The sequence below is a fragment of the Phyllostomus hastatus genome, unplaced genomic scaffold (assembly GCF_019186645.2).
Source record: "Phyllostomus hastatus isolate PE091 unplaced genomic scaffold, TTU_PhHast_1.1 phas_contig_150, whole genome shotgun sequence".
Lineage (NCBI taxonomy): Eukaryota > Metazoa > Chordata > Mammalia > Chiroptera > Phyllostomidae > Phyllostomus > Phyllostomus hastatus.
This window is the reverse complement of record NW_025333611.1, coordinates 2073184-2098061: the sequence shown is the minus strand read 5'-3', so window position 1 is coordinate 2098061 and position 24878 is coordinate 2073184. Positions and strand designations below refer to the sequence as shown.

At 63.6% G+C, this 24878-nt stretch overlaps 1 protein-coding gene across 4 annotated transcripts; it reads left to right on the top strand.

The window, feature by feature from the left end:
* Positions 1-997: 997 nt before the first annotated feature.
* MMD2 (monocyte to macrophage differentiation associated 2) lies at positions 998-24878 on the top strand. Of its 4 annotated transcripts, none has more exons than XM_045824924.1 (7): positions 998-1123; positions 16116-16197; positions 16916-17047; positions 17876-17950; positions 21286-21387; positions 22046-22115; positions 23144-24878. In XM_045824924.1, the coding sequence occupies exons 2-7, from the start codon at positions 16172-16174 to the stop codon at positions 23345-23347; spliced, it is 609 nt and encodes a 202-aa protein (XP_045680880.1). In that variant the 5' UTR covers positions 998-1123; positions 16116-16171; the 3' UTR covers positions 23348-24878. The 4 variants fall into 4 exon arrangements, with proteins under 4 accessions (XP_045680880.1, XP_045680873.1, XP_045680862.1 ...); XM_045824917.1 differs by having other exon boundaries at positions 16904-17047; XM_045824906.1 differs by having other exon boundaries at positions 1004-1123; positions 16887-17047.

The window sequence follows — 24878 nt, the reverse complement described above, 5'->3', positions numbered from 1 at the left end:
TCCCAGAACAGGTGTGCATGCCCAAGGGGGGAAGGGGGTTTCTGTCTGTCTCCACCTCGCTCCAGCACCTTGGGTGGAGGGCGTGGGTGGGATGGCTTTCTGAACGCAGGAGGACCTCAGATAAAGCGTTGTTACAAAAAGTAGCAGGGAGCCGGGGCTTGGGGAACAGAAGCGGGGGAGGGAGGGGGAGGAGGGGGAGGTCGGCGTGGGCAGGAAGGGCTCAACCTTTCATTCTGGGATCTGTCATCCCACGTTGAAGGCTGACCTGCCTCCAGCGGCCCCCAAGGGTGTCACCCCTTCCAGTAGGTGGCTTCCCATAGCCAGAGTCCCGGCCAAGGTCTCCTAAAGGAGAAAGCCGGATTTCACGGAAGGGGCAGAGGGCACGGGCAGGTCCTGGGTCCCCCGGGGTTCTGGGCAGCCCAAGGCGCGCGCTGGCATCTCGGGGTCCTGAGGGCCCCCAGAGCCACAGGTTCTGGTGGGGGCTCCCAGAAACTGCAGCCATTCGGGGTGGACCCTCTGGGGTCGCCGCGCCTCACAGGGGCCGGGCAGGCGGCGCCGGCGGTGGGAGCGCGCGAGCTGCAAGTCCACTCCGGGCTGGGCCGCACTGGGGCCGAGGTCAGGCGCGCAGGCGGTGTCCGCTGCCTTCCAGCCCAGGGCCCGTCGCCTTCTCGGTTTAAACATCTGCTGGCGGGCGGGCGGGCGGGCGGGAGGGCGACGGGGACACCGGGAGAGCAAGAAAGCGCAGCAGCCAAAAGATCCCCTTCCTCGCCCCCACGGCTCCCCTACGCCGGGGCGAGAGCTGGAGGGGTCCGCCCCGCCCAGGGAGGGCGCCCGGGCCGCGGGGACTAAGGCGATTGGCCCGGAGCCCCCCCCCCCCCGCCCCGCCCCGCCACCATCTGGTCGGGATTTGCGTCGCCGGCTCCTGGCACCCTCGCTGGGGCCCCGGCCCCGCGCCCCCCGCCGCCCCCGCCCCACACCCGCCTACCTGCTGCGCCCGCGCCCCGCGCCCGCCTGCCCCGCGGGCCGCCAAGTTCGCGTTCTCTGAGCCCGGGCCGGACGCCGATGGAACCGCCGCGATGTTGGCCCCCCGCCTCCTGGATTTCCAGAAAACCAAGTATGCGAGGTGAGCGGGGAGCGCGGGGCGCGGGGGGGGGGGGCGCGGCCCCGGCTCCGCTGCCGCCCGCGCCACCCAGAGCTCTCCGGTCGACAAGGGGACCCTAACCCGCCGCGAGAAGCCAGAAACCAGACACCGCGGTCTTTGTCAGCGTCTCCGCGCCCAGCTTTGCGCCCTGGACCCGGAGGGCGCGGGTTCCCAGCGCCCCTCTCTTAGCGGGGTGCCCTGGAGCGAGTGGCTTTACCGCTCCGCGCACCTCCGTTTCCAGGTGGGCAACACGGGGGTAATGAGAGTTCCCACACTGGGGGTCCCCGCGAGGGTTCACTGAGATGATCCTCGGGAAGCGCTTTGCACCGTGCCCGGAGCGGAGGGATCGCTCAGGGTCTGCCGGGGTTTTTGTGAATAATTCAAGGCGTTGGCCCCTGTGCCTCCCGCCAACACCACCCCTTTCCCCCCTGCACCCCTCCCATCCCCCACCCCTGAGCCCCCTGGCAGCAAGCGCGGAGAATGGGTAGGTGCCCTTTGCAGGCGGGGAGGAACCTGCGGCTGAGGACCCAGGGAGAGCTGCCCGTGGCCTTTCCCCAGTGTGAGGTCCCCGGTCCCCTGAGCCGCACTTTCTTGTCCTTAAATGGTGATGACAGATACTCCCAGGGGACTGCCCAGCCAAGGCCAGCTCCTGGCTTTGATCCCTCATTAAGGGGCAGCGGGGGTGGGGGGGCGCAGTCATGAAGTTCCTCTAGGAGTTGGGGGTGGTGGGCTTACCTGAGCGCGGGCGGTTCCTGAGGTCGCCCCTCGGCCCCTGGGGTGCGGGCAGGACCGGGTCCTGGGAGCTCGGCCTGGGCCTCTCCTCCTTCCCGGGCAAGGCAGCCGGGTCTTGGAGGGGGCACCCGTCCTGCCCGCCCCCCACCTCTCACCCTCCCGCTCAGGTCTCCGCCCCCCAGCCTGGGGTGGCAGGGGGTGAACTTGAGCCGTGCTGTCATTGTCTGGAGATCCACACCCATGTGGCTCTTTGTGGAGGGTCCCCAGTGCCCCGAGGTTTCTACAAGTTCCGGTCCAACTGAGCACAGCTGAGCCCCCTGTTCCCCGCTGAGCATGACACCCAGGGGCAGGGGTGGTGGGGGCAGGGCTGGTCCTTCCCCCTCAGGCTCACTCCCCATTTCTTGGGGGGCGGGGAGAGGGTGTGTTCTGAGGGTCTCCTTCATAGAGTTGGGGAGTCCCCTGGAGGAAGGGGCCACAGAGGGGAAGGGCGTGAGGATGGGGTCCTGCAGATTGTCTTGGTCTGAAGGTGGAAGGCGTTGGCTGCACAGAACCAAGGGGGCCTGTCCTCAAGGGTCCTGTGGGCCATCGTCACCTGGGAGTCGGTGGAGTGTCTGCCCGAAGCGGGGGGAGAGGCCCAGGGCTGCCAGGCGGGGAGGGAGCTCTGTGCCGGGACCTCGCCTGCCCCGTGCCTGCTGTGCCTTCTCAGGTCGGTGTCTCCGCCTCTCTGGGCCTCAGCCGGTTGATCTACCAACATGGCAGGGCTGGTCTAAAGGACCTAGACCTGGCCCCAGGTGCTGCTCGCCCTGGAGCTGGGCTCTGCCGTGGGGCTGCGGCTGGACCCGGACCCGCTCCTCCACGCCCGGGCTGGTGCCCCTTCCCCCGGTGACGAGTCCAGGGCGGAAGTGGAATTACAGGTCGTCTTCCGTTTTTTTTTTTTTTTTACTGCAAGTCTCAAAATCTGGTGTGTGTATTTTACTTACGGCCCGCCTCAGTTTGGACTAGCTGTATTTCAAGCGCTCAGTAGCCACAGGTGGCCCGTGGCTGCCGTATTGAACAGGACGAGAACATTCTTCAGGGCGAGAGATGGGAGTTTGTCTTTGTCCGTTCCGGCGGCTGAAACAGAGCTCCACGGCCTGGGCGGCGTTTACACGACAGAAAACGGTTTCTTACGGCTCTAGAGGCCGGAGGGCCGGGATCAGGGTGCCCGCAGGGTCAGTGTCTGGCAGGCTACGGGCTGCCGACGCCCGGTTGTGCCTCCCCCCCCCCGCCCACCGTGCCGGGTGGGGAAGGCGCGAGCTCTGGGGCCTCTTCTCAGAACCCCACCCACGGGGGCTCCATGCTCATAACCTAATCACATCCCAGAGGTCCCCCCTCCAAACACCATCATCCTGGGAACTGGATTTCGACAGAAGAATTTTTTTGGAGAGGGAGGACCCAAATATTCCAGCCTTAACAACGTTCCTGGTTAAATGGTGTGTGCTAGTCACGGCAAAAGGTGCTTTCCCCCTCTGAGCCTCAGTTTCTCCGTGAGTGGTCTGGCCGGCTGATCTTCAGGGGTCTAACCTAGGGTCCTTGCACGATGCACCTTCATCGAGAAAACCACGTACCATAGAGCTGGGGGAACTGAAGGGAGGACAGTGCTGGTGCGGAGCTGAGCGGACGGACCGACGCGGCAGAATGGAGAGGCCAGAAACAGCCACGCACGGAAAGACCTTGACTTTGGCAAAGGCGACGTATGTTAGCCGGTCGGCGCGGGCGAGGACACTCTGCGGAACAAACGGGAGACAGTGGTCCGTCCGGATGGAAACAGGGAGACTGGAGCCCTACCGCACGCCACGCAGAGAAAAGCACTCCGGCTGGATCAAAGACGGGAAAGTGAAACGAAAACACACACACACACACACACACACACAGGCCTGGAAAACTTCTAGAAGACACGAAAGAATGTATCTGGGGCTCCGTGGTTGGTGACGACTCCCGGAGGCACGGGACATCGGAACCGTGAAAGAGAAGGCGGATAAACCCGGTTACGTGAGGAGTTCAGAGTTTGTGTGCGTCAGAAAATGCCGCAAAGACGGCAGACGAAAGGCCGCGCCCCCGAATGAGGGACGCGCGTGCCACCCGTTTGACCGGCGAGGACGAGGGGTCCAGAACGCATGAAGAGCTCAGCGAGGAAGAGGCAAGTGAGCCGGCGGGAAGCGTGGAGACGGTCGCCCCTGCGGAAGAGGAAACACAAACGGGCTGGGCTGCTCCCGCTGGGGAGAAAGGAAACGCAGTCAGGGCGCCGAGAGGGGCTGTTCCTCCCACTCCGTGTGGATGTAGCGTGGCCACACCACGGTCTCGCTTCGGGAAACAGACGCGGACACGTGCACATCCTAACGCGTGGCTGTCCCCTTCCGGGTGTCTGTCTGAGACAAACGGTGGCCGGTGCACCAGGGCAGACGGGCAAAGATCTGGGCGGCGTTGCTCTCAGCCAGCGAGACCTGCAGACGCCCCAGGCGGCCGTTGTGTCGGGAGAGTGGGGTGCGCGCACACGAGGGGGTCGTGCCGCGCAGTGAGAAGGGCCTCCGGTTCCCGCCAGCCACGTGGAGATGTCGAGTAGGCACAGGGAGCCCTAGGGAAACCCTGGAGACAGCCCGACTCCAGTCGCAGAGCGCTCCACGGCGGGCAGACCAGTGGTGCCGTCAGGAGTGCGGAGGAAGGGGGTGAAAAGCCAGACAATGGTTATTGCAAAATCAGGCCAGCAGTCGCCTGGGGGGGAGGGAGGGACGAAGTGGAGGTTAGGAAGGGTGCACAGGGTGCTTCTGGGTCCTGGCCGCACCCTGATTCTTGACTTGGAAAGAAAAACAAGCTGGGTTCTAAGTGCCTGAGAAGGTCGCGTAGGCTCTGGTTCCCCAGGTGAGACGCGCTGCCCCCACCTCAGTGCAGGGGAGGCCGGGAAGCGTAGTCCGGCCCCCGGAGTGTGTCCGCTCCTGCCTCCCCCAAGCCCCAAGCAGGTCCCGGCCCCTGAGTAAGTACCAGTCGAAATCTGCTGAACGGACACTGGCGGTGTGACGTTGGACTAGCGAAGTAACCCGTAGGGACATCTGTCTGCTCTCCTGCCCAATGCAACGTGACTTTGAACAGGGGTCGCAGTAAAACCACACTGTGGTCACAAACGCAGCACGGGCCCCTCGGAGAACACTTTCTCGATCACGGCAGGTGTACGCAAACGGAGTCCGGAAACAGTCACCCTCCACCCCTCCGGCTCGAGATCACCCCGTGAAACCGGCGTTCGTCGGGCCATTGTTGTGCGCCCCGCAGCTAGCCTTTTGTCCTGAAGCTGGACTTGCGACCCGCGGTCACCCCGCTTTTCTGGTCTCTCTGCACCCCCCGTTTCAAGCGCCCCCGTCCATGGTCCCTGTCATCGCCACCCCCTGCTGTGTTTTGTCACCCCCCACTCCCATTAAGTAACGCCATGGGGACATCCCCAGGGGGAAGGCACCGGGGGAGAGGAGCATTCCCTGTGCGGGCACGTACCCGATCCACCGTCATTTCGGGCGTTGGCCACGTCCCACGAGTCACAAGGTCCATGGGATGCCATTGACCTCCCAGGCTACCATGACCAGGTTGAGAATGTCCCCATGATTCAGTTCTCACCGTGGGGACTTGGAGCTGCTCCTGAGGCCACACAAAGGTGGGTGCCGGCTGGTCCCACGGGGCAGCGTCCCTGGGAAGTGTGGGAGCGTGGGGCCGGTGCTCTGACTCTGCCCTCCTCTCTGCTGGGTTCTCTTGGGCAAGTGCCTTAGTCACCCAGCCTTGCTTGCGTCCTGGTGGGGTGGGGGTGGCAATGCCCGAGGTGGCCCTGGTAGGCCTTCTCTCCATCCAGGTCCCACCCTACAGCCTCAGGTCCCCTCAGAGCCACGCAGAGCCGGTCCTGCTCCAGCTGGGATTCCGAAATCCTGAAGGGCCTGGGTTTCACGAACCTTTTTTTGTTCTGAAGGTGACGCAGACAATGCACGTGAAGTGTCTGGGGGGAGACACAGTCGGCGCTCCTCAGCGGCGGTTATTTATGTCACGGTTTTTGCTGCTATTTACAGTTTGTTTCCAAAGAGGCTTTGAGGCAGCTTGTAAGAAGCAAGTCTCTCCAGGCCCACGGGGCTGTCAGAGACACCGTGCGTCTCCGCCAGGCTGGCTCTGCCGTCCGTCCGCAGGTCCCTGCGTGCTGGGGAGGGGGGGCTGGTGGGGCGCGTCGGCCTCGCTGGCCACTGTGGGGCTCCACGGAGTCAGAAGAGACCACCCCGGACTGCGAGCCAGGCCCCCGGGGAAGCATTTTTATGCAACGTGTCATCTGATCCTCGGCCAGCCTGTGAGGGTTAGGGACCCTCGTATCCCCGTTGGGTTTGCTCGAGGTCGTAGAGCAAAGGGCAGGACTCACACCTGGGTGTGTCCGGACTTGGCCTCTCTGCCCGCCACACACCACGGGGATCAGAGCAACCGCAGTTACCACGGCTGCAGAGTGCGGGTCTCACGCCCTCCTCTGCTCCCTGCTGACAGCCTCGGTGGCAGGAGTTCTGAGTCCTCCCGGCTGCCCTCCCCCTTGGGGGGCTGGGGGGCTCTGGGGCTGCACCCCCCGGGCCCAGGCGCCCTCGCTCAGTCACTGGCGGGCCCTCCCCCAGCATTCTCAGGGCCCGTGTCCCAGCAGAAGCCCACGTGCCGTGTGTCTGCATATTTAAAGCTAAAACTCAGGCTAATAAGCTTTCCAACAAAATGGACCCCGTCTCCCTTCTTGACAAATACACTTCCACAGTGACAAAACCGAGCACTGTGACACGGAGGCCGTCACAGGACCGCAGGTGGCCGGTGTCACAGACGGCGGCGGAGCTCAGGCGGTGGTGCGCGTGTCTGGGCGTTCGCTGCCGGCCAACAGTGCGTGGGCGAGAAGTTGAACGTGGCCATGCGCACTCCATGTTAGTCATTGTGTAGAGCATGGAATTGACTTCTTCTTGACTTCACTGCGGCGGACTCCTTGTTACTGAGACCAAGATGTGCGCCTACATCTGGGTTCCGTTAACAGTGGCCATCTAAAGCTGCTCCGTCCAGAGCTGCAGCACAGGCCGCCCGGGGCTACTTTAATGTAAACGTGTCAAAATGAAACACAGTTTGAAAGCTGGTGCCCTGGTCGCACCAGCCACATTTCAAAGGCTCAATCGCCACCCGTGGCCGGTGCTACTGTAGGGGATGATGCAGACGGGGTGGGGGTGCATTGCCGTGCCTCAGGAATTTCTCCTAAAGAGCACTGAAGAATTAAAAGAAAAATGTATAATTAAAAAAAAACCCCTATGACTGTAAATTAAGGGAATTTGTTAAACATTGAAAAATTTAAGTGATCTTTTATTTGAAAATATCTAAATAGTTTTGTTAAATAGAAAAGGCAAGATGCAAATTAAGATGAGTAAGTATAACATTTAAAGTCAGAAAGTATTTAAGGAAAGCCGAAATGTGTTCTCTTAGATTTATTTTTTAGTTAATATTTTTTTGTTTTTAGAGAGAGGGGGAAGCAGGGAGAAAGAGAGGGAGAGAAACATGCCTCTCGCACGCCCCCTACTGGGCGCCTGGCCCAAGACCCAGGCACGTGCCCTGACTGGGAATCGAACCAGTGACGCGCGCTTCAGTCTGCAGACCAGCACTCAGTCCACTGAGCCACACCAGCCAGGGCAGAAATGTTTTGTTTTAACTTGACTTTTTGCGAACGTGGTGGAATCTCATTCTGTGAACACGGGAGCGCCCCCATCGAGAGTGTGAAACCTGCCGTGCTGTCAGCGTGAGGACTGGGGATCACGCCTCCTGGGGGACAGTCCCTCCCTGTTCGCAGCACAAGTGCAGGGTGACACGGATTTGCCACCCTCGCAGGGTGCCGTGCCGGAGAAGTGTGTGGGGACAGGGCTCGTGGGGACAAACGACCGCCCCTTCACCAGCAGGGCACCCGCACTTGTTGCGGAACTTAGAATCGAGTGTGCCGGGGGCCCCGGGGGCCCTGGGGCTGGACCCAGGGGGGTGGGTTGGCGGCTCTGCCCTCTCCAGGGCCGCCCACCCGTGTGCCTGGGTGACTCCAGGCGTCCACCCCCTTCCCCTGCTCGCTGCCCCGTCTGACTTCGCCCTCAAGGCCGCCGCCTCGCAGCGTCCGCTCCCTCCTAACCTAGGCTGCCTCATTCCCATCGGTGTCCGGCTTACCATGCTTTAATTACCCCCAAGAACCTGGAGGCGGCAGAGACAGCAGGTGCTCCTCCTTCAGAGGACTGGGTGGGGCAGGTGCGCCGTGGGTGGCTTCTGCCGTCAGGCACCTGGGTGTGCCTCAGCCTCCCCCCTCTCCCCACCCCCGCCCCGCCTTGGCTGAGCAACCTTGGGCATGCCACGTGGCCTCTCCGTGCCTTCATGTTCTCTTCTGGAACACGGGAAATCATAGTAGTACTGACCTCACTGTGTTGACTTGAATCTCCGGGAGTCAGTTTCCCACTCTGTCAAATGGGCAGAATGAGAGATGCCCCGCCCTCACACTGCAGTGGTTGGAGGTCTGCGTGTGCACCAACGGTGGTGTGCTGTCCCTCCTGACGCCTGCGGGGGCGCCCTGGAGCCGGCTACTTAGTTCCCCGAGTCCTCCAGGCTGCACGAGGGATGTACCTACCGGCCCCAGGCAGGGGGCCTGGGCACTCCCAGAGTGGGCAGCTCTGACAGAAGCAGTCGTGGCAGACGCCCTGTGCTCCAGTTTACACCAAGAGAAGGGCTCCTCTTGGGGCTAAATACCTGCCCCCTCGGGTCCACTTTTCGGGGGCCCTCCCGCAGCTCTGTCGCCAACCAGGCGTGGGGACACTGGACGCCAAGGGCGGGCCTGGGGGGCGCTGTGGCTCTGGTGTTGAGAACTGCTGTCCCGCTGGTGGTGTTAGCTGGGGCCGGAGCGGGAGCAGTGGTGGGGCTGGTGGGGACAGCGGCGGTCCAGCCGGGTTGAGGGCAACCACGAGAACACACCCCCTGCCCCCGGGACCCTTGACGGCCCCACGGACGAATCTGCCTCCCATTCGTCTGCTGATTCATCGGTACTCCTGCGGCCTGGAGGGGCCAGGACTGACCCAGGTGTTGGGGGGGCCCGGGGCCGACTGACCGAGACCCGGAGCTCGTCCCTGCCCTCTCGGAGCTCGTGTCCCTGTGCAAGACGCAGGCAGCGCGCCCACAGCTGCACGCTGGAGCCTCGGGTGGCTGTGCGGCCGGGTGAGGGCGTGAGGCGCAGACCTGTGCACCCCGGGGGAGACGACACTCTCTCCGTGGGACTGCTGGGAGGCCACGTGAGGAGACGCACGTGCACCGGCCACAGGGGTGCCCGTGAAGTGACTCGGTGCAGAGCGGCTGATGCCCGGGGACCTGTCACCCCAGCTGCCCCGAGGCTGGGCTCGCCGCCCGCCTCCTCGGCCGCAAACCTGAGCTGACGGGTGTGCAGAAGGAAGAGTAGGCGGAATCTCCCCAGGAGCCCCCCTTCGGCAGCCTTGCAGGAACGCACCTGCAGACTCCTCCCGGCACGGTGCCCCCTTCCAGGTGCGTCCCGAGTCCCCGCACTCGAGCAGGTCCCGTCCCTCTGCTCACCATCCCCCGGCCAGACCTCAAGAAGCTCGGAGCAGGTGCGTCCCCAGATGTGGCCACCGGCTCGTTGGTCCTTCCCACCAGGCAGGCGCACACCTCCAGGGGGCGCCTCTCACGTGCCATGTCACGCACGCGGCTCAGCTGCGTCAGGGTTCTTCTAACCTGGCACCCAGCCCCGCCTCGGCCCTCCCCACGCCTCGCTCGGCTCCCCCTCCTGCTCCAGGCTCGCTCTCCTGGGGTTTTCGCTTCCATTCCAAGGTGGCACCGGCCCAAGGGCTGCTCTGCCTCCCACTCTGTTTCCCAGAGCCTGAGCCAAGATGCTGTCTGCCTTCCAGGAGCCGTGAATTCATGAATGGACGCGGAGCACGCCCCAGGGCCGGCTGGGGAGGGGAGGCTCCGGGCGCTGGGGCCAGCTTGGCCCTGGCCGTCCTCGCCCTTGCGAGACAGACAGACCCCCTTTGTCCTCTGGACAAACCTCTGTGCGTCCTCTGTTCTGGGCACTTAGGGCTGCCGCCACCAGGCACTGGCCCGGCCCGGGCAGAATGGCCGCAGAAGCCTTCCCGGACCCGTCTCATCGAGGACCGGAGGCCGGCTTCTCTCTGGGGGCTCGGCACCCGGGCCCAAGCCGGGTGGACAGGGAGGGTGGCAGGTGGCGGGAGCTCTGAGGCTGGGCCTGGCTGCTCCAGGCCGAAGGGAAGAGCCAGGGGGTGGAGCTGCTGGGGCGCTCTGAGCCCAGGCTGGAGGCTGGAGGGAGGCCCAGGTGGTAGGGACAGGTGTGGACCAGGGGGTGGGGGGGTGTCCAAGAGTTGGGCCCCGCCTGGGCCCGCAGTGCCGCTCTGCGGAGAGCAGCGGTGCGGAAAGCTCACCCCCGACGGACCCCAGACCTCACCAGGCAGGTGCCTGGGTCCGCCCCACCTTTTCACCCTCCGTGTCTGCGCGGCGCCCGGGAGGGCGGCCTTTCCGCCGCAGCCGCAGACTCGGTGTGCTGGTGGAACCCGCACCGGGCCGGCCGGGATGCTCAGTGCGGCTCCCCCCTCCGGAAGCCCCGCCACGCCCCCGGAGTCGCTGCCTCGCCCCCAGGGCCAGCCACTGTCCCGGCGGTCATCCCCCAAGCCTCCTTCCTGTTGCCGATTCTTGGAGTTCCTACGCAGAGAACCGAAGAGCGCCCCCTGCCGACCCGTGTTACGTCTGTGGCGCGTCCCCGTGTCGGCGTGCGGGGGCGTCCTCCCGCGCCCACTGCGGTCTGGCGTCCGCCCGTGCACGGTTCACTTCCGCCCCGCCGCGCGGGGGCATCCGGGGACCTGCGGGGGTCTTCTCTGGGGCCAGCCCCTCCCCTCCCCTCCGCAGACTCCGATGGGCAGGTGCGAGAGCGTCTGGTCTCGAAAACGGACTTCAGACACAGACTTTCCTATGTAACACGCTTTTGTTTTATCCGTTTTTTAAAAAATTACTAAAGTAGGAAGCCCTGGCTGGCGTAGCTCAGTGGATTGAGCGCGGGCTGCGAACCAAAGTGTCGCAGGTTCGATTCCCAGTCAGGGCACATGCCTGGGTTGCAGGCCACCGCCCCCAGCAACCGCACATTGATGTCTGTCTCTCTCTCTTTCTCCCTCCCTCCCCTCTCTAAAAATAAATAAATAAAATCTAAAAAAAAAATCACTAAAGTAGGAATACATGAACACAGTAGCCAGGGAAGCAACACAGAATACAAAGAGAAAAAAAAAAAGAAATATGAAGAAAAAATCAATAGTGATTTCCTCCCTTGGCCCCCAGTCTCGTCTCGGGGGCTCCCTTCCATGCCTCCTGCTGTCCCGAGCGACCTCGGGCAGGACGCCTGTCCCGGCTGGATTCACCCGGGTCTCGGGAGTCTGTCGATTCCAGAAGTTCTGAGGGCTTTTCCGAAGGCCGGACGGTTCCCTCTTGTCGCCTTGAGTCTGAACGACTTAATAAGTGCTCCGAGAGGGTGGTGGCTCGGTCGTCGGGCCCACCTGTGGCACACCTGGCTCTGCGTCGGCCCCGGTGGAGGGCGGCGGCTCACCCATGGGCAGTCCCCTCGCATGAGCACTCGTGGGAGGCCCAGGGCAGGGGCCACCTCGAGGGGAGCCCTCCAGGGAGAGGGGTGAGGCACGAGTGTCCCAGATGGCGCAGCGGCCCGGAGGGGCGAGAGGGCGGCTCCGACCCAGTCTGTGGTGGGGGAGGGGGCAGGGGCCAAGGACAGCATTTAGAGGAGGGACGTCTGACCTGTGCTCGGAAGGCCGAGAAGGGGGAAAGGACTTTTCAGCGGGAGAGATGGAGTGTGGGCGGCGGCGGGAGGCAGGCCGGCCGGCCGTGGGCTGTCCTGGGGCGAGGAGAAAGGGCGGGGTGTGCGTCAGGGGTGGGGCACCAGAGAGGCAGGAGCCCCCGGAACACGGGGTCTGCCGGCCCACGCAGAAGCTGCCCCGCATGTTCGCTCTTGGCCCTGGCGCAGGCACCTGTGCTCGGGGTCTCGGGGTTTCACCTCTGCCCACGAGGCCTGGGAGTCTGGTGCGGGCTTGCCCGGGTGGGAGGGCCCGGCAAAGGCGGGGTGCCGGGGCCGGGGGGCCATGGGCTGCACGGACCACTGGCCCATGAGGCAGTGAGTCCAGGAGCGGGGACAGAGGGCTGTCCCTTCCCTTCCTTGGCCATCAAATGCACAGCCACCCTGGGGAGGGTGCCCGGATACGCCTTGTCCTGGAGTGTAAGGACAGACAGCAGCCCCTCTCCCGTCAGAACCACGGACAGGGCCACAGGGTTCTTGGGTGCCCTGGGACGGTGGCCCCAGAGTCAGAGGGTCTGGGTGGGCGCCTCCCCGACACCACCTCCCAGCGCGTGGCCCCACTCCGGAACCGCTGAGTGAAACGACCGTCCTGCTTTCGGCCCCACCCGGTGTGGAGCGCCGTCACGGGGTTCCAGGAGGTGGTGGTGGTGTAGGGGGGGCCTCTGAAGTTGGGGCTCGCCTGCCGCCCACTCCTTCCCGACGGGCCCGGGGTCATGCACGCACTGGCCCCTTGGCAACCCGGCCCTGCAGGTCACAGCCTCGGCCACCCTGTCGGGTGCCACGCAAGCGGGGTCCTGTTTGCTGCCCCCGCTGAGCCCGGCAGCCTGCACACGTGACGTCGTGTTGTGCGGATGGACCACGTTCTGTCAGCCCGTCTGTCTGTTTTCCACGTGATTCTTAATGTGCCACCGAGATGGAGAACCGTGGGCATCTGCCCCTGGAGCCTGATCTTCAACTTGGAGAGACAACGTCCACTTTGCAAGGGCTTTAAATGGATGTCCTCCATGACTCGCCCCGAGGGGGCACACGCCGGGAAGCATGTGGTGCTCGGGCTCTTTCGGGGAGCCCCCAGGGAGTGGTGAAAAAGCTCCCAACCTTTGAGCACTGTTGGGTGTCAGGCACCCGTGTGGGCTTGTTTCATGCCGCCTGCAGGCGAGGTAACATTACTTCCTTGACAAAGAAAGACACTGCAGCCCAGAGACTCACAGTAAGTTCCCGTGGGTCACACAGCAGCTCAGCCAGCTGTGCCTGGCCCCGGAGCCCCCGCCTCTCCAGTTCAGGACGGGCATTGACCTTCTGTCCTCGCCCCCCTGCCGGCATCTGGCTCCGGGGCCCGGCTGAGTTTGGACCCCGCTGCGCAGAGTTGCCCTTCCACCCGTCACAGGCCGAGGCCACGTGGTCACCTAAGAAGCGAAGGCTGACCACAGGCGGGGGCTCTGTTCTCCAGAGAGGGGCGGAGAGGGCCGTGTCCCTCCTTACGTGTGACCAGCCGTGGCCTGCTGGAAATGTCCACTCGGCTGGGAGACATTCCCCACACCCTCGGAGGGCGTTCTGAGTTTCGAACATTCTGAGTTTTATCTGTGCGTTTCAGCCGGTGAAAAGGGCCCCCCATCGTCCCTCCGCGGGGGAACGGACGCGCAGGCCTCGCAGGTCCGAGAGCGGACTGTTCTCACGAGGGGAAGGCAGGCGCCGCTGACAGAGCTCGGTGGATCTCACGGGCGGGTGGGGAGCTGCGTGCAAGAAGGCAAACGCAGAGAGAGGGCCGCGAGGGAAAGCGAGAAAATAAAAGAGGACGGAAAGGTCCAGAGCCGCTGCTGGAGCTGGGCATGCTGCCCTGAGGAAGGTCCGTTTTCTTGTCGTGTGAAACAAGTGTGTCTTCAGCACGTTCTGAGAAGGAAAATAAGAACATCCCCGTGTGGCGGCGTTCAAGGCGGAGTTCCTTTCGCCTGAGCACACACTTGGCCCATAGGCAAGAAATTCTCTTTAGACATCAAAAGCACAGGCTTGGGACTCCTGTAAGGCTCCGTGTCCTCCTAAGTGACCTTCTGGAGGAAGCAGGGCCGCGGGGACAGAGGACAGAGCTGTGGGGGCGGGTGTGGGGGGCGAAGGATCTGCTATTTGTCTTGGCTGTGGGGAGGGTTACTCAAGTCTCTACGTTTAGCAAAACTCATAAAACTATAGCAGAAAAAGAGAACGTTTACTTATGTTAATTAAAAGGAAGGGAAAACACAAATTGCTTCACTGTCCTTTTAAAAGGCCGCCCAGGGGTTCTCGGAGGAGAAAGAATCGGGCTGCAGGCCATGGAGGGGAAGTGCTTGGTTCTCGCAGGTTGTGGGAACTGGGTTTCTTGGGCGTTTGCCCCGGCCCCCCCCCCGGGCCCTGTCCCCGACTCCCCCCCACCACCCCTGGCTTTCCCTCGCCTGCCTTTGTCACTGCTGGACATTCAATACCTGCCACTGCCCGGGGAGGGGCGGGGGTGGGGGGACAAGGAAAGTTTTGTGGAGCCCAGAAATAAATGAATAACTGCCCATTCTGGGTCGCCACGGCAACCGTGACATCACCCTCGGACCCGCGTGGCTGGCACGGTGGGTGGCTTTCATGGTGCTTGTTAAAGAGCCAGCAGGAGAGGGGACAGCCAGTCTGCGCCTGGTGATGCGTGAGACCCATCTCCCACCCTGGACAAGGGCCCTAGCCTGTCCCCACAGAGAGGGCGCAGGTTGGCACAGTGCCCTGGGGGCTCCGGGGCAGAGTGGGCCCCAATGAACCCTGTGTGCACCTGTGTCAGTGTCTCTAGGGCTGCGGTGACAAATGGCCACACACACGTAGTGGCTTAAAACCACAGAGAGCGACCCTCTCACAGTCCGGGGGCCAGATGGTGCAGGTGCCGGCAGGGCTGGCTGCTTCCGAGGCTCAGAGGGAGCGTCCCCCCGGCCCGTCCCGGCCCTGGCGGCGGCTGGCCTCGCCCGGTGCTCCTTGGCTTGTGAACGGATCGCTCCAGGCTGGGCCTCCCTCGGCACGCGGTCTCTCTGCTCTGCGTCTCCCCTCTCCTTACTCGGACCCCAGTCCTGCTGGACCGGGGCGCACCCACCCCCTGCAGTGGGACCTCAGCCTCATGAGCCACACCCCTGGGAACAACTCTGTTCCCACATAAGCTCACGCGCTCGGGTTCTGGGGGTTCGGATTCCGACACCAGGATTTCAGGGGACGCCATCCAGCCAGCACCTGTCTTTGCTGTCAGTGCATGGTATTGAGTGAGTCAGCCGGGACCACCGCCAGCTTCCCCGGGGCCGCTCGTGAGGAGGGCGGGCTGGCGGGCAGGTTGTCCTGGGCGCTGGGGCGGCTGTGTTTCCACTGGCCCCCCCCTCCCGGGGATGGGCCCTCCCCTTCCTCTGTGACCATAAGCCCAGCGTTTACTCTGCCTCCGCATGGCATGTGGACCCTGAGGGCGAAGGAGCACCACTGTCTGTCCTTCCTCTGGACTCCCAGAGAACCCACTGCCACCCAGCACACGGTGGGTGCTCAGCGAATGTTCCCGAGAGGGTGCAGAAAATGCTCAACAAACTTTCAGTCAACCGTACTAACGTGACACCAGCACACAGAAGGTGCCTAATAAATGCTCCGTGCACTGTCCTGCATCAACACAACATGCAGAAGGTACTCAATAAATGCTCTATGCACTGTACTGCATGGACACAACATACAGAAGGTGCTCAATAAATGCGCCATGCACTGTACTGCATGGACACAGCATACAGAAAGAGCTCAATAAATGCTCCGTGCACTGCCCTGCATGGAGCCCTGTGTTCTGAGCCGTGTGCTCATTTCTCATTTTTGTGGGTCTTCATAGTAATAATTGGGGTCTTGGGAGAAAATTTTTGGTGTTTCAGTTCCCACTGAAAGGAAGCTCGAGAACCTCTAATCCATGATGACAGGGTGGGGGGCTGGTTTCCCTGGGGGAAGGCTCCCCCGGGGGAGGGCGGAAGGGTGAGGGGCGGCCCCTCCTGGGTGCAGTGTGCATGTGTGGGAACCCATCCGGCTGTGCCCCGGCAGCGGCACTGCAAGCCGGTCGCGGTGAAGAAAACTCGAACAGGGAATGAAGAGAGTGCAGGGGGCCCCCGTGTTTAGCAAAGTGCGCTGGGGGTCAGGCAGAAGAGATGGGCGAGCACAAGGAAACGTAACAGAGAGAGAGAGAGAGAGAGAGAGAGAGAGCGGGGAAGGAGGTGGCGGCCGGCGGGAGGGGGTGGGAGGGGAGCGGGGTCCCTCTCTTCCCTTGCTAGGGGTCAGCCGGGTCTTCGGGCCTCCTGGCCGAGCCCCCAGGAAGGGCGCCTCTCCCTCCAGGTTCATGAACCACCGGGTCCCCGCCCACAAGAGGTACCAGCCCACGGAGTACGAGCATGCGGCCAACTGCGCCACCCACGCCGTGAGTCCACTCCTGGGGGCTGAGGGCTGGGGGTGGTGCACGGCCAGGTCCAGGCAGGGGGTGGGTGGGGGCAGCAGCCTCTTTGCTGGCTCCTCAGCCTTGGGGGGGGCCGTCGGGAGAGCGAGCGGCGGCGGCTCTGAGCGTGGCGCCCTGCTCTGGGGACGGCTGGGACTTCCCATGGGAACGACAGCCAAGCCCAGATGGGAAGACGGAGGGGTTTGCCCTGCAGACAAGGTGGGGGGACGTTTTCTCCGGAGGGACCGCACGGGTGGCAGCGTAGAGGCCCGAGGCAGCGCGGTGTGCCCGGGGGGGCCTCCAGGCCAGGGTCTCGGGGGACACGGGGTGGGAGGCAGCGGTCAGACTTGCTCCTTGAAGCAGGCAGTCTTGGCTCTCGGCTGCCCTCCACCCACGCTGCCCGCTATGGGAGCCCCTGGCCTCGGGGTGGCCGTTGACACGGACACTGAAATCAATGCAAACGAAGTAAAAACTCCTCTCCTTAGCGGCACAAAGCACAGTTCCAGGGCTCAGTAGCCGCACGTGCCCGGCGGCTCCCAAACGGGACAGCGCAGGTTGTGAGGACAGTCCCCCGGGGGCGGGCCGACCGGTGCGGGTCTGGGGTCCAGGCAGGGCTCCGCGCCGCCCTGGACCCCGAGCCGCAGGCAGCCGGCCCCTGCCCCCTCCGCTTGCAGCTGTGGATCATCCCCAGCATCCTCGGCAGCTCCAACCTCTACTTCCTGTCGGACGACAGCTGGGAGACCATTTCTGCCTGGATTTACGGCCTCGGCCTCTGCGGGCTGTTCGTGGTGTCCACCGTGTTCCACACGGTCGCCTGGAAGAAGAGCCACCTCAGGTACTGGCCGCCCGGCCCTCGGGGGTGGGGCACGTGGTGCGCACGTGGGGGGACCGGGGCCGAGCGGGGCCGTCGGATGCTGAGGATGCCCAGCGCTTCCTGCCCTGCGCTGGCTGGGCTCTAGCTCACTCAGCCCTCGCAGCAGCTTGGGGAGCCTCGCTGACCACCTCCCTGTTTACAGCAGAGGGGGCGGAGCCCGGAGAGGGGAGGGGACGAGGCCGAGGCCATAGTCCCTTTACCCAGCCCAGCTGGGGCTGGGATTCGAACTCAGGCCTCCTGGCTCCAGAGCCTGGACGTGAAACCACAATGCCAGACTCTGGAGGATTTTTAGGGGGGCACATAGCTGGGTAGTTTTTGTACTTTTTTCAAGATTTTATTTATTTATTTTTAGAGAGGGAAGGGAGGGAGAAAGAGAGAGAGAGAGAAACATCAGTGTACAGTTACTGGGGGCCATGGCCTGCAACCCAGGCATGTGCCCTGACTGGGGATCGAACCTGCGACACTTTGGTTCGCAGCCCGCACTCAATCCACTGAGCTACGCCAGCCAGGGCAGTTTTTGTACTTTTTTGTTAGCCACAGAATTTTCTCACCATTTGAAATCTGCTGAGAAGCCCAGTATCTGAAAGAGAAATGCGGAGGGGAGGAGAGGAGGTTCCTGGGTGGGACCCCCAGGCATCTCTGTGTAGCCCCTCGGGGGGCAGAGAGCCTGGTTTGAGAGCCACAGCTCTGGTCACTCAGAGACGGGAGACTGAGGCCCCAGGGGTGGAGGCTGGATGGAGGGGCCCCCGCCATGCCGGCCGGCCGCGTGACGCCACCCCTCTGCCCCAGGATGGTGGAGCACTGCCTGCACATGTGTGACCGGATGACCATCTACTTCTTCATAGCGGCCTCCTACGCGCCCTGGTGAGCGCCCCGCGGCCCCCGCCCGGGCCGGCCTCTTCCTTTCTCTTGTTGGAACTGCCCCTCGCGTTCGGCCGGCAAACCGCCGGCTCCGCGTGGAAGAGGGAGGGTCGGGGCCGCCCTCGCCCGGCACTCGGCGCTGGTCTCTTGTGCTTGCCCGGAGTTATTTTGTGCGTGAGAGCGCGTGGGTGGAATCACGAACATGTGGGAATATCTCTGTGCACGGGGCACGCACGCCCATGCACACACGCACACGGACAGCGAGTGCGTGCGAGGGCCACTTCCCTCCCGCATCAGGGCGGCAGGAAGGGCGCCGTCCGTCCCCGTCCGCCCCTGTCCTCTGAGGGACGCAGCTGGGGCATCTTCCCACGGTAGCGTGTCGGAGATTTCTTCGTTCCTGCTGACAGCAGCGGGGTGTTCTCCGGCCACGCCGTGTCTGCGGGTGCGGGCGGCGTCGGGGGACCCCGCTCCTCCGCCGCTGCAGACAGAGCCGTGCTTGCTGGCCCCCATGTGCGGGTCGGTGGGCCGGAGTCCGACGAGACGGCTGAGGGGCGACCTGTGTGTGCCCTGCGGGAACGGCAGCCTTGGGCCGATGAGGCTGACCTTTGTGGGATAACTTCTGAGACCTCGTGGGCCTCCGGGTGGCTGGGTCGTGGTGAACGGTTTTGCCAGATCACCCTCCACAAGTTGTGCCAGGTTAAATCCCCCAGCAAGCCACTCAGGGTTATCGAAAGTTCTGGAACAGGGAAGTGCCAAGCTCCGGGTCACGCGCTGAGAGCCTGGGAGCCCACGGAGCCTCTGCAGGGGGGGAAGGGCCTTGCCGCTTGCTTCTGTCGACCGTGTGCCGCGTGGCCGGGCAGCGCTGGGGGTCGGCACACGGAGGTTCTGTCGGCGGACGAGGATCTGTGACAGGCCGGTGACGGCGTGGCGTGGCGGACCTGTGTGCGGAGCTCAGAGGGCACAGCCCTGGCGTGGGGGCCTCTGGAGGGCTGCCTGGAGGGGGTGTGCCTCTGAGGCGTGGGGAGCCCCAGAAAGGCTGGCTCCGCTTTTGCCCAGGGAATCTCTTTTTGGCTACTCTAAGTGGGGCCTCTGCTTCATTCTATCAGCTAACAGGTTTTTCTTGTGTATACGAAGGCAATTTTTTTTATGGTTTATATATATTTTTAATTAAAAAAATAAAAAAATTGTCTTTATTTTTAGAGAGAGGGGGAGGGAGGAAGAGAGAAACATCCATGTGTGGTTACCTCTCACGCGCCCCCAAGGACCCCGCTCACAACCCAGGCCTGTGCCCTGACTGGGAATTGAACTGGCGACCCTTTGGTGTGCAGGCCAGCGCTCAATCCACGGAGCCACACCTGTCAGGGCCAAACTTGTTTTTAATTGTATTTTTTTCCCATCACCATTTCGAAGGTGATGGTTTTCAAACACGTTTTAGGTGGGCGCACCTTCTCGGGAGAACAGGTGGCCGTGAGCGCAGGTCTCAGTGACGTTCCCCACCCTGCAGCTGGCACCCAGACGGGGACACGGAGCGGCCCCCTTGTGCCCTGCGTCCCCCTCCCCAGTCACCAGGACCCCCCACAGTCCTGACGTCCGTCTTCACAGGGTGGCTTCGCCCGACTTTGACCTTCGTAGTAACGGAGTCACCCTTCTTTCGGGTGCTGCTGCGCTCACACGCTGTCTGGGGAGGCTCTCGGAGCCGTGTTGCAGGAGCCGGTGGCAGCCTTGGGGGCAGGGAGGGGCACAGGAGGCTGGACAAGGGCCCCGGGAGAGACGTGGTGGGGCCTGGCCCCCGGTAGTGGCCGCGGAGGCCGACAGGAGAGGAGGCACGGGTGGATGGATGTTTCTGGAAACCTGGTGGTCCCTGATGACTGATGGAAGGGTGGGGAGAGGGACGAGGGGGGGGCAGCAGGGGCCCTGGGAAGTGCCGACCTTCACCAGGAAACTAGCGACTGTTAGGGGTGCTGGGAAGTCGGTCCTGCTGGCCGTCTGTCTGTCTGTCTGCCCGGAGGCATCAGCCGACTGGCCCAGCCTGGGCTTCAGGAGGACGGGACTTGCTTCTCTCCCGACAATTCTCCTGTTCCAGGCGGCTGGGCGCCAGGGAGGCAGGCAGATGGAGCCTTCTAGAAGTCTAGAAGGTCCTGGGTGAGGGAGCAGCTTGGGTGGGGGTCCGGGAGGCCCCGGAGCGAGCCGGGAGCAGAGGCGAGAGGCGGAGGCCACCGGAGGGGCTCGGCCGGCCCACCCACTGCTTCTCCATGGCCCGGAGCTCATGAGGCGGCAGCTGCAGGTGTCAGGAGCCAGGTAACCTCGGGTGCTTTGTGGATGTTGACGGGGAGAGTCAAGCTGGGTTTTGTGCTCCGCCTCGGCGGCCGCGACAGGGATTTCTAGAGGAATCTTGACCATCCTCCCCTTGGCTGATATTTTAATAATGTCTGGGTTTCTGTTCTGCATCCCCGGCTGTGGCCACGGAGCAGCGGCTCTGTGCTGCCCTCTGCTGGTGGCCGAGGATACGGCCGTCACTCCTTCTGGGACGTCGGGTCTCACAGCCAACACTGGCGCAGAAGGCCAAGGTGGGGACGTGTGTCTGGTGTGTGAGTTGCTCAGGAGGACGGCTCAGCAGAACTTGGGGCTGACTGGATGGCGGGCGGTGAGAGAGAGACCGAGGTGCTCTGTGGGGACCGGCTTCCTAGTTGGACACCCCCAGGGCCTGGTGAAAAGGGGACAGGCAGGGCAGAACTATTTCTTGTTGGATTGCTCTGGGTTTTCAGCTGTTTTCTGCAGAACTCGGGAGGGTCCTGGGGACCACCCAGCGGGGGGCGGGGCGTCTGGGCTCCCCTGTCTCTTCCTCAATGAGAAAACCCCATTTTTTTGTTTTTATTTTTAGTTTTGACAGGTTGGACGTACACAAAAGCTTCCTGCATGATATCTTGACTTGTAGAGAAGGTCATTATAGCAGCAGGTCGCAAGAGCGGGGCCCGTGTGGGCACGAAATGGCTGGCCCCGGCTGGACCCTGCAGCCGGCCCGGCGGGGTCACGGGCTATGCACACGTCCGGGGCCCAACAGGCTCCCCGTTCAGACACCGGCTGGCCCCGTGTGCCCTCCCGCTTTGCGCTGGGTGCCCGTTTGGCTAATTTTCCTCTAATACTTGCTCCTTGTGCTACTTTCTCTCGTCTCTGCACACGTCTTTCCGCGGGATCCCCTGTTGCGCCCCGGCAGCCGCGGCGGAGGGATCTGCTCTGGGGTCAGCTTCAGGGGGCGGGACCGCCCCCACTCCCGCCCCGGCTCTGCAGGGCGAGCAAGGCCCCGTGACCCCTCAAACTGTGCCCTCGGCTCTCCCCAGGCTGAACCTGCGGGAGCTGGGCCCCTGGGCCTCCCACATGCGCTGGCTGGTCTGGATCATGGCCTCCGTGGGCACCGTCTATGTTTTCTTCTTCCACGAGCGGTAAGACAGAGCGTGGGGGGTGGGGGACTCCGGCGGCAGGGCCGCCCTCGGCGGGACAGGAGACCCCAGGTGACCCCAGAGGCATGAGGGCACGGCTCTGCCCGGCGTCCTAGTGGGTGACAACCAGGGCCACAGCCCACAGGGTCAGTTTGAAGTTGTTTTTTACAAGACACTACAGGTCCCTGGACCCCAGGAACGGTGTCACGAGTGACCTGCCTTCCCTAAGCCGTGTCGGCAGGCACAGAGGAGCGAGCGACTCTGAGCCCTCTGGACTCCGCAGACTCCCCGCCTGCCCAGGGGCATGATGGGAGTGATTAAGCGGGGACATGAACAGGGTTGCAGAGGCGAGAGCAGTGACAGACTGCCGAACCTCCGGGGAGGCAGGAGGTGTCAGCCGCTGCAGCCGCTCGGGTCCCTGGGGCGGGGGGCGTGGTCCTGTGGGCGAGGGTGCCGGGACCGGATAGCTGTGTCTGCTCCGGCTTGAGCGCCGGCGGTGCCCACACGCTCGCTGTGCCCGCATTTCCAGTGTCGTCCATGAGTGTCGTTTCACGGACGCGGAAGCCGAGTCTCAGAGAGGGAAAGGGACCTGTCCTAGCCCTGCCAGCAGGCCGGGGGGGGGGGGCTGTGCCGAGACTGAGGGGGCTTCTCTCCGCGCCAGGTACAAGCTCGTGGAGCTGCTGTGCTATGTCGTCATGGGCTTCTTCCCCGCCCTGGTCATCCTGTCCATGGTAAGTCCCGCCCACGCGGCTGGGGCCTCCCCTCTGCGGGGAGAGGACCTGGCCTGACTCTGGAGAATGTCAAGTACAACCCTCTCGTGTGGGAGAAGGGGAAACGGAGGCCCCGTGTGTCCGTGTGACCCGCCCGAGGCGGCAGTAGAATAGGCGGGCGGCCCCGAGGGCCTCTCCTCCCTGAGCCTCAGTAGGCCCATCTGTCAAATGGACGCGGTGACTCAGGCGCCAAGGGTGCTCACCTCGGAGGGCCAGGGCGCCTTCTTTTTGCTTACGTTTTTTTTGTTTGTTTTCTCTCAAACTTTCTGCCATGGGCATGTATGCCTTTTCAAAAATCGTGATAAAATAGACATTTATGATTTCAACTGTGTTTGAGGGTCCGGTGCAGGGGCACTCGGCGCGCTCGCCCTGCCGGGCAGCCGTCCCCACCGCCAGCTCCGGAACCCGCATCCTCCCCGACGACGGAGACTGTGTCCCCCCGACACACGCGCTCCCCGCCCCGCCCTCCGCCCTGGGAGCCCCTGTGCTCCCTCCCGGCTCTGTGAACGGGGCTCCTCTCGGGACCTCGTGCGAGTGAGTCACGCGGCACCGGTCCTTTGGTGGCTGACTGTTTCGCTGAGCCGTGTCCCCCAGGCTCAGCATCTTCCCCCTCTAACGCCGAGTGACGCTTCGTTGCCTGAAGTGACCGGACTGACACCCCTTCATCCGTCCAAGGCCCTGGGGCCGCTTCCGCCCTGGGCGGTCTTAGGCCTGGATGTAGGATTCGTTTCACGCCCTGCTTTCGCTTCTCTGGGGCTTTACCTTTTAGAGAAGACAAAGAGTGATAAAGCATCCCTTGAGAGTCTGGTGGAAACCCGTTCCACGTGAGAAGCGACTTGGGGAGATGGGGTGACTCCACGGGGTGGAGACGCCCTGACCCAGGACCCTGGGCTGGCTTTTCGTGTGGAGTGGGGGTGGGGGAGGCCGGGAGCTCCCGACCCTGCTGCCTGCTCCTCCGACCTGTGCCCCACCCTTGTCCTTGCCGACAGCCCAACACGGAGGGCGTCTGGGAGCTGGTGGCCGGAGGGGCCCTCTACGGCCTGGGCACGGTGTTCTTCAAGAGCGACGGCAGGATCCCCTTCGCCCACGCCATCTGGCATCTCTTCGTGGCATTCGGTGCTGGCACCCACTACTATGCCATCTGGAGGTACCTCTACCTGCCCAGCACCCTGCAGGCCCAGGTGTCCACGTGAGGCGGCCCGGACTGCACGGGACACTTGGGCTTTTGGAGCAGAGCATCCTGGGAAGTGTTTCTGCGAACTTTGGCCCAGAGCGCAGGGCCCAGGCCCGCCTGCCCTCCCCCGGGGAGAGCTTTGGCTGGGTCCAAGGTTACTTCTGGTGACAGCCACGCCGTCCCTTGGGTCCTAGGTGAGAAAGACAGCGTTTAGTCACAGCTGCAGAGGAGAAATTAACCCTGTAATGCAGTTCTATTCTAGACAGTGTCTCCTAACACAATGGGCATTATTAACATCGTCAGGGAAGGGTGCAGGCGTTGTCCTGCAAATTGGGCCATGACGGGCCGGTACGTGCGTCTCACGGTCCCGAGAAACCGAGCAAGGAGCCCGGGGGGTTGTTTCTGCCGGCTGGCCAGGGCCTCCTTCGCTGCTACCAAAGTCCCGGCTGGGGAACATGCCCCTGTTCGGGGACAGTCACCCGGTGTGTAGATCAGGGATGGTGGAGGGCTGTGGCCGTGGCAGACATCACCAATCAACTGCAGCATGGGCGGCGTCAGAATTCTCGGCCCGGTGCTCTGGGCAGACATGACCAGTCGACTGGGTACTCACGACGGCACCACTGCCCAGGCCAGGTGCCTGTCCCCGTGCGTGGGCGTGCTTGTCTTCACTCCCTCTCGTTCCTTTCCGGAAGCTCCCGAGGGGGCGGAGTGGGGGCCGGGAGGGACGGCAGGTGCGCACCCTGAGCAGCCCCTGACCGGCTCTGGTCCTTGGTCCAGAGGAGGCAGCAGTTGGGGGACGAGAAGCTGTTCCTTGGCCATTTCTTCTCGTGCCGAAAAGATCCAGGGAAACGCCGGGAGCCCCGTATGCGTGGGGCGAGCACATCCCGGGAGCTCGCTCGCCTGCCTGCCCCAGGCTCAGGGTCGGCGATGACGGCATCAGACTCGCGCTCGGTGCCCTGGGCGGCCCTGCGGGAGGGGGGCCTCGCTCACCTGACTCACCTGACGGGACCCGGTGAGCGTCTGCGGCGCCCCGCCCCCTGGAGCCCCCTGGAGCCCCCTGGAGCCCCTGGGAGCCCCTGCAGCAGGCCGGGGCGGAGCCGGCCCTCTGTGCCCGGCACACGGGCGTGCCCCGGGGAGGCCCAGGCCCAGCGCCAGATCTGAGCCGGAACCTCAGTCCCCCCGGATCAAGGATCTGTGTCAGGTCAGAGGAGCCTCAGGCTACGGCTCCCAGTGAGAGCCGGGTGGGCAGAGACAGGATGCCTTATGCCTAGTTCTGGAACATTCCAGGGCGTTTCAGGGCCACGGCCTCTCAATCCCATGCATCCAGCCAGTATGAAATCACCTGGCCCAGTCCACAGACAGGCGGGTCCTGAGTGGGCAGAGGCTTGGGGGATAAGTTTGTTCTCCTCACCCAGGTGTGTGTGTACATTTGTACACATGTGTTTACACACGCAGCCACACTGCCACGCCCAGCCCCTGGAGCTGCCTTCATTCGGTCCACCCGCCCTGCAGTGCTCAGCAAGGATTTCCCGTCAGTGGGGTCGCGGTTG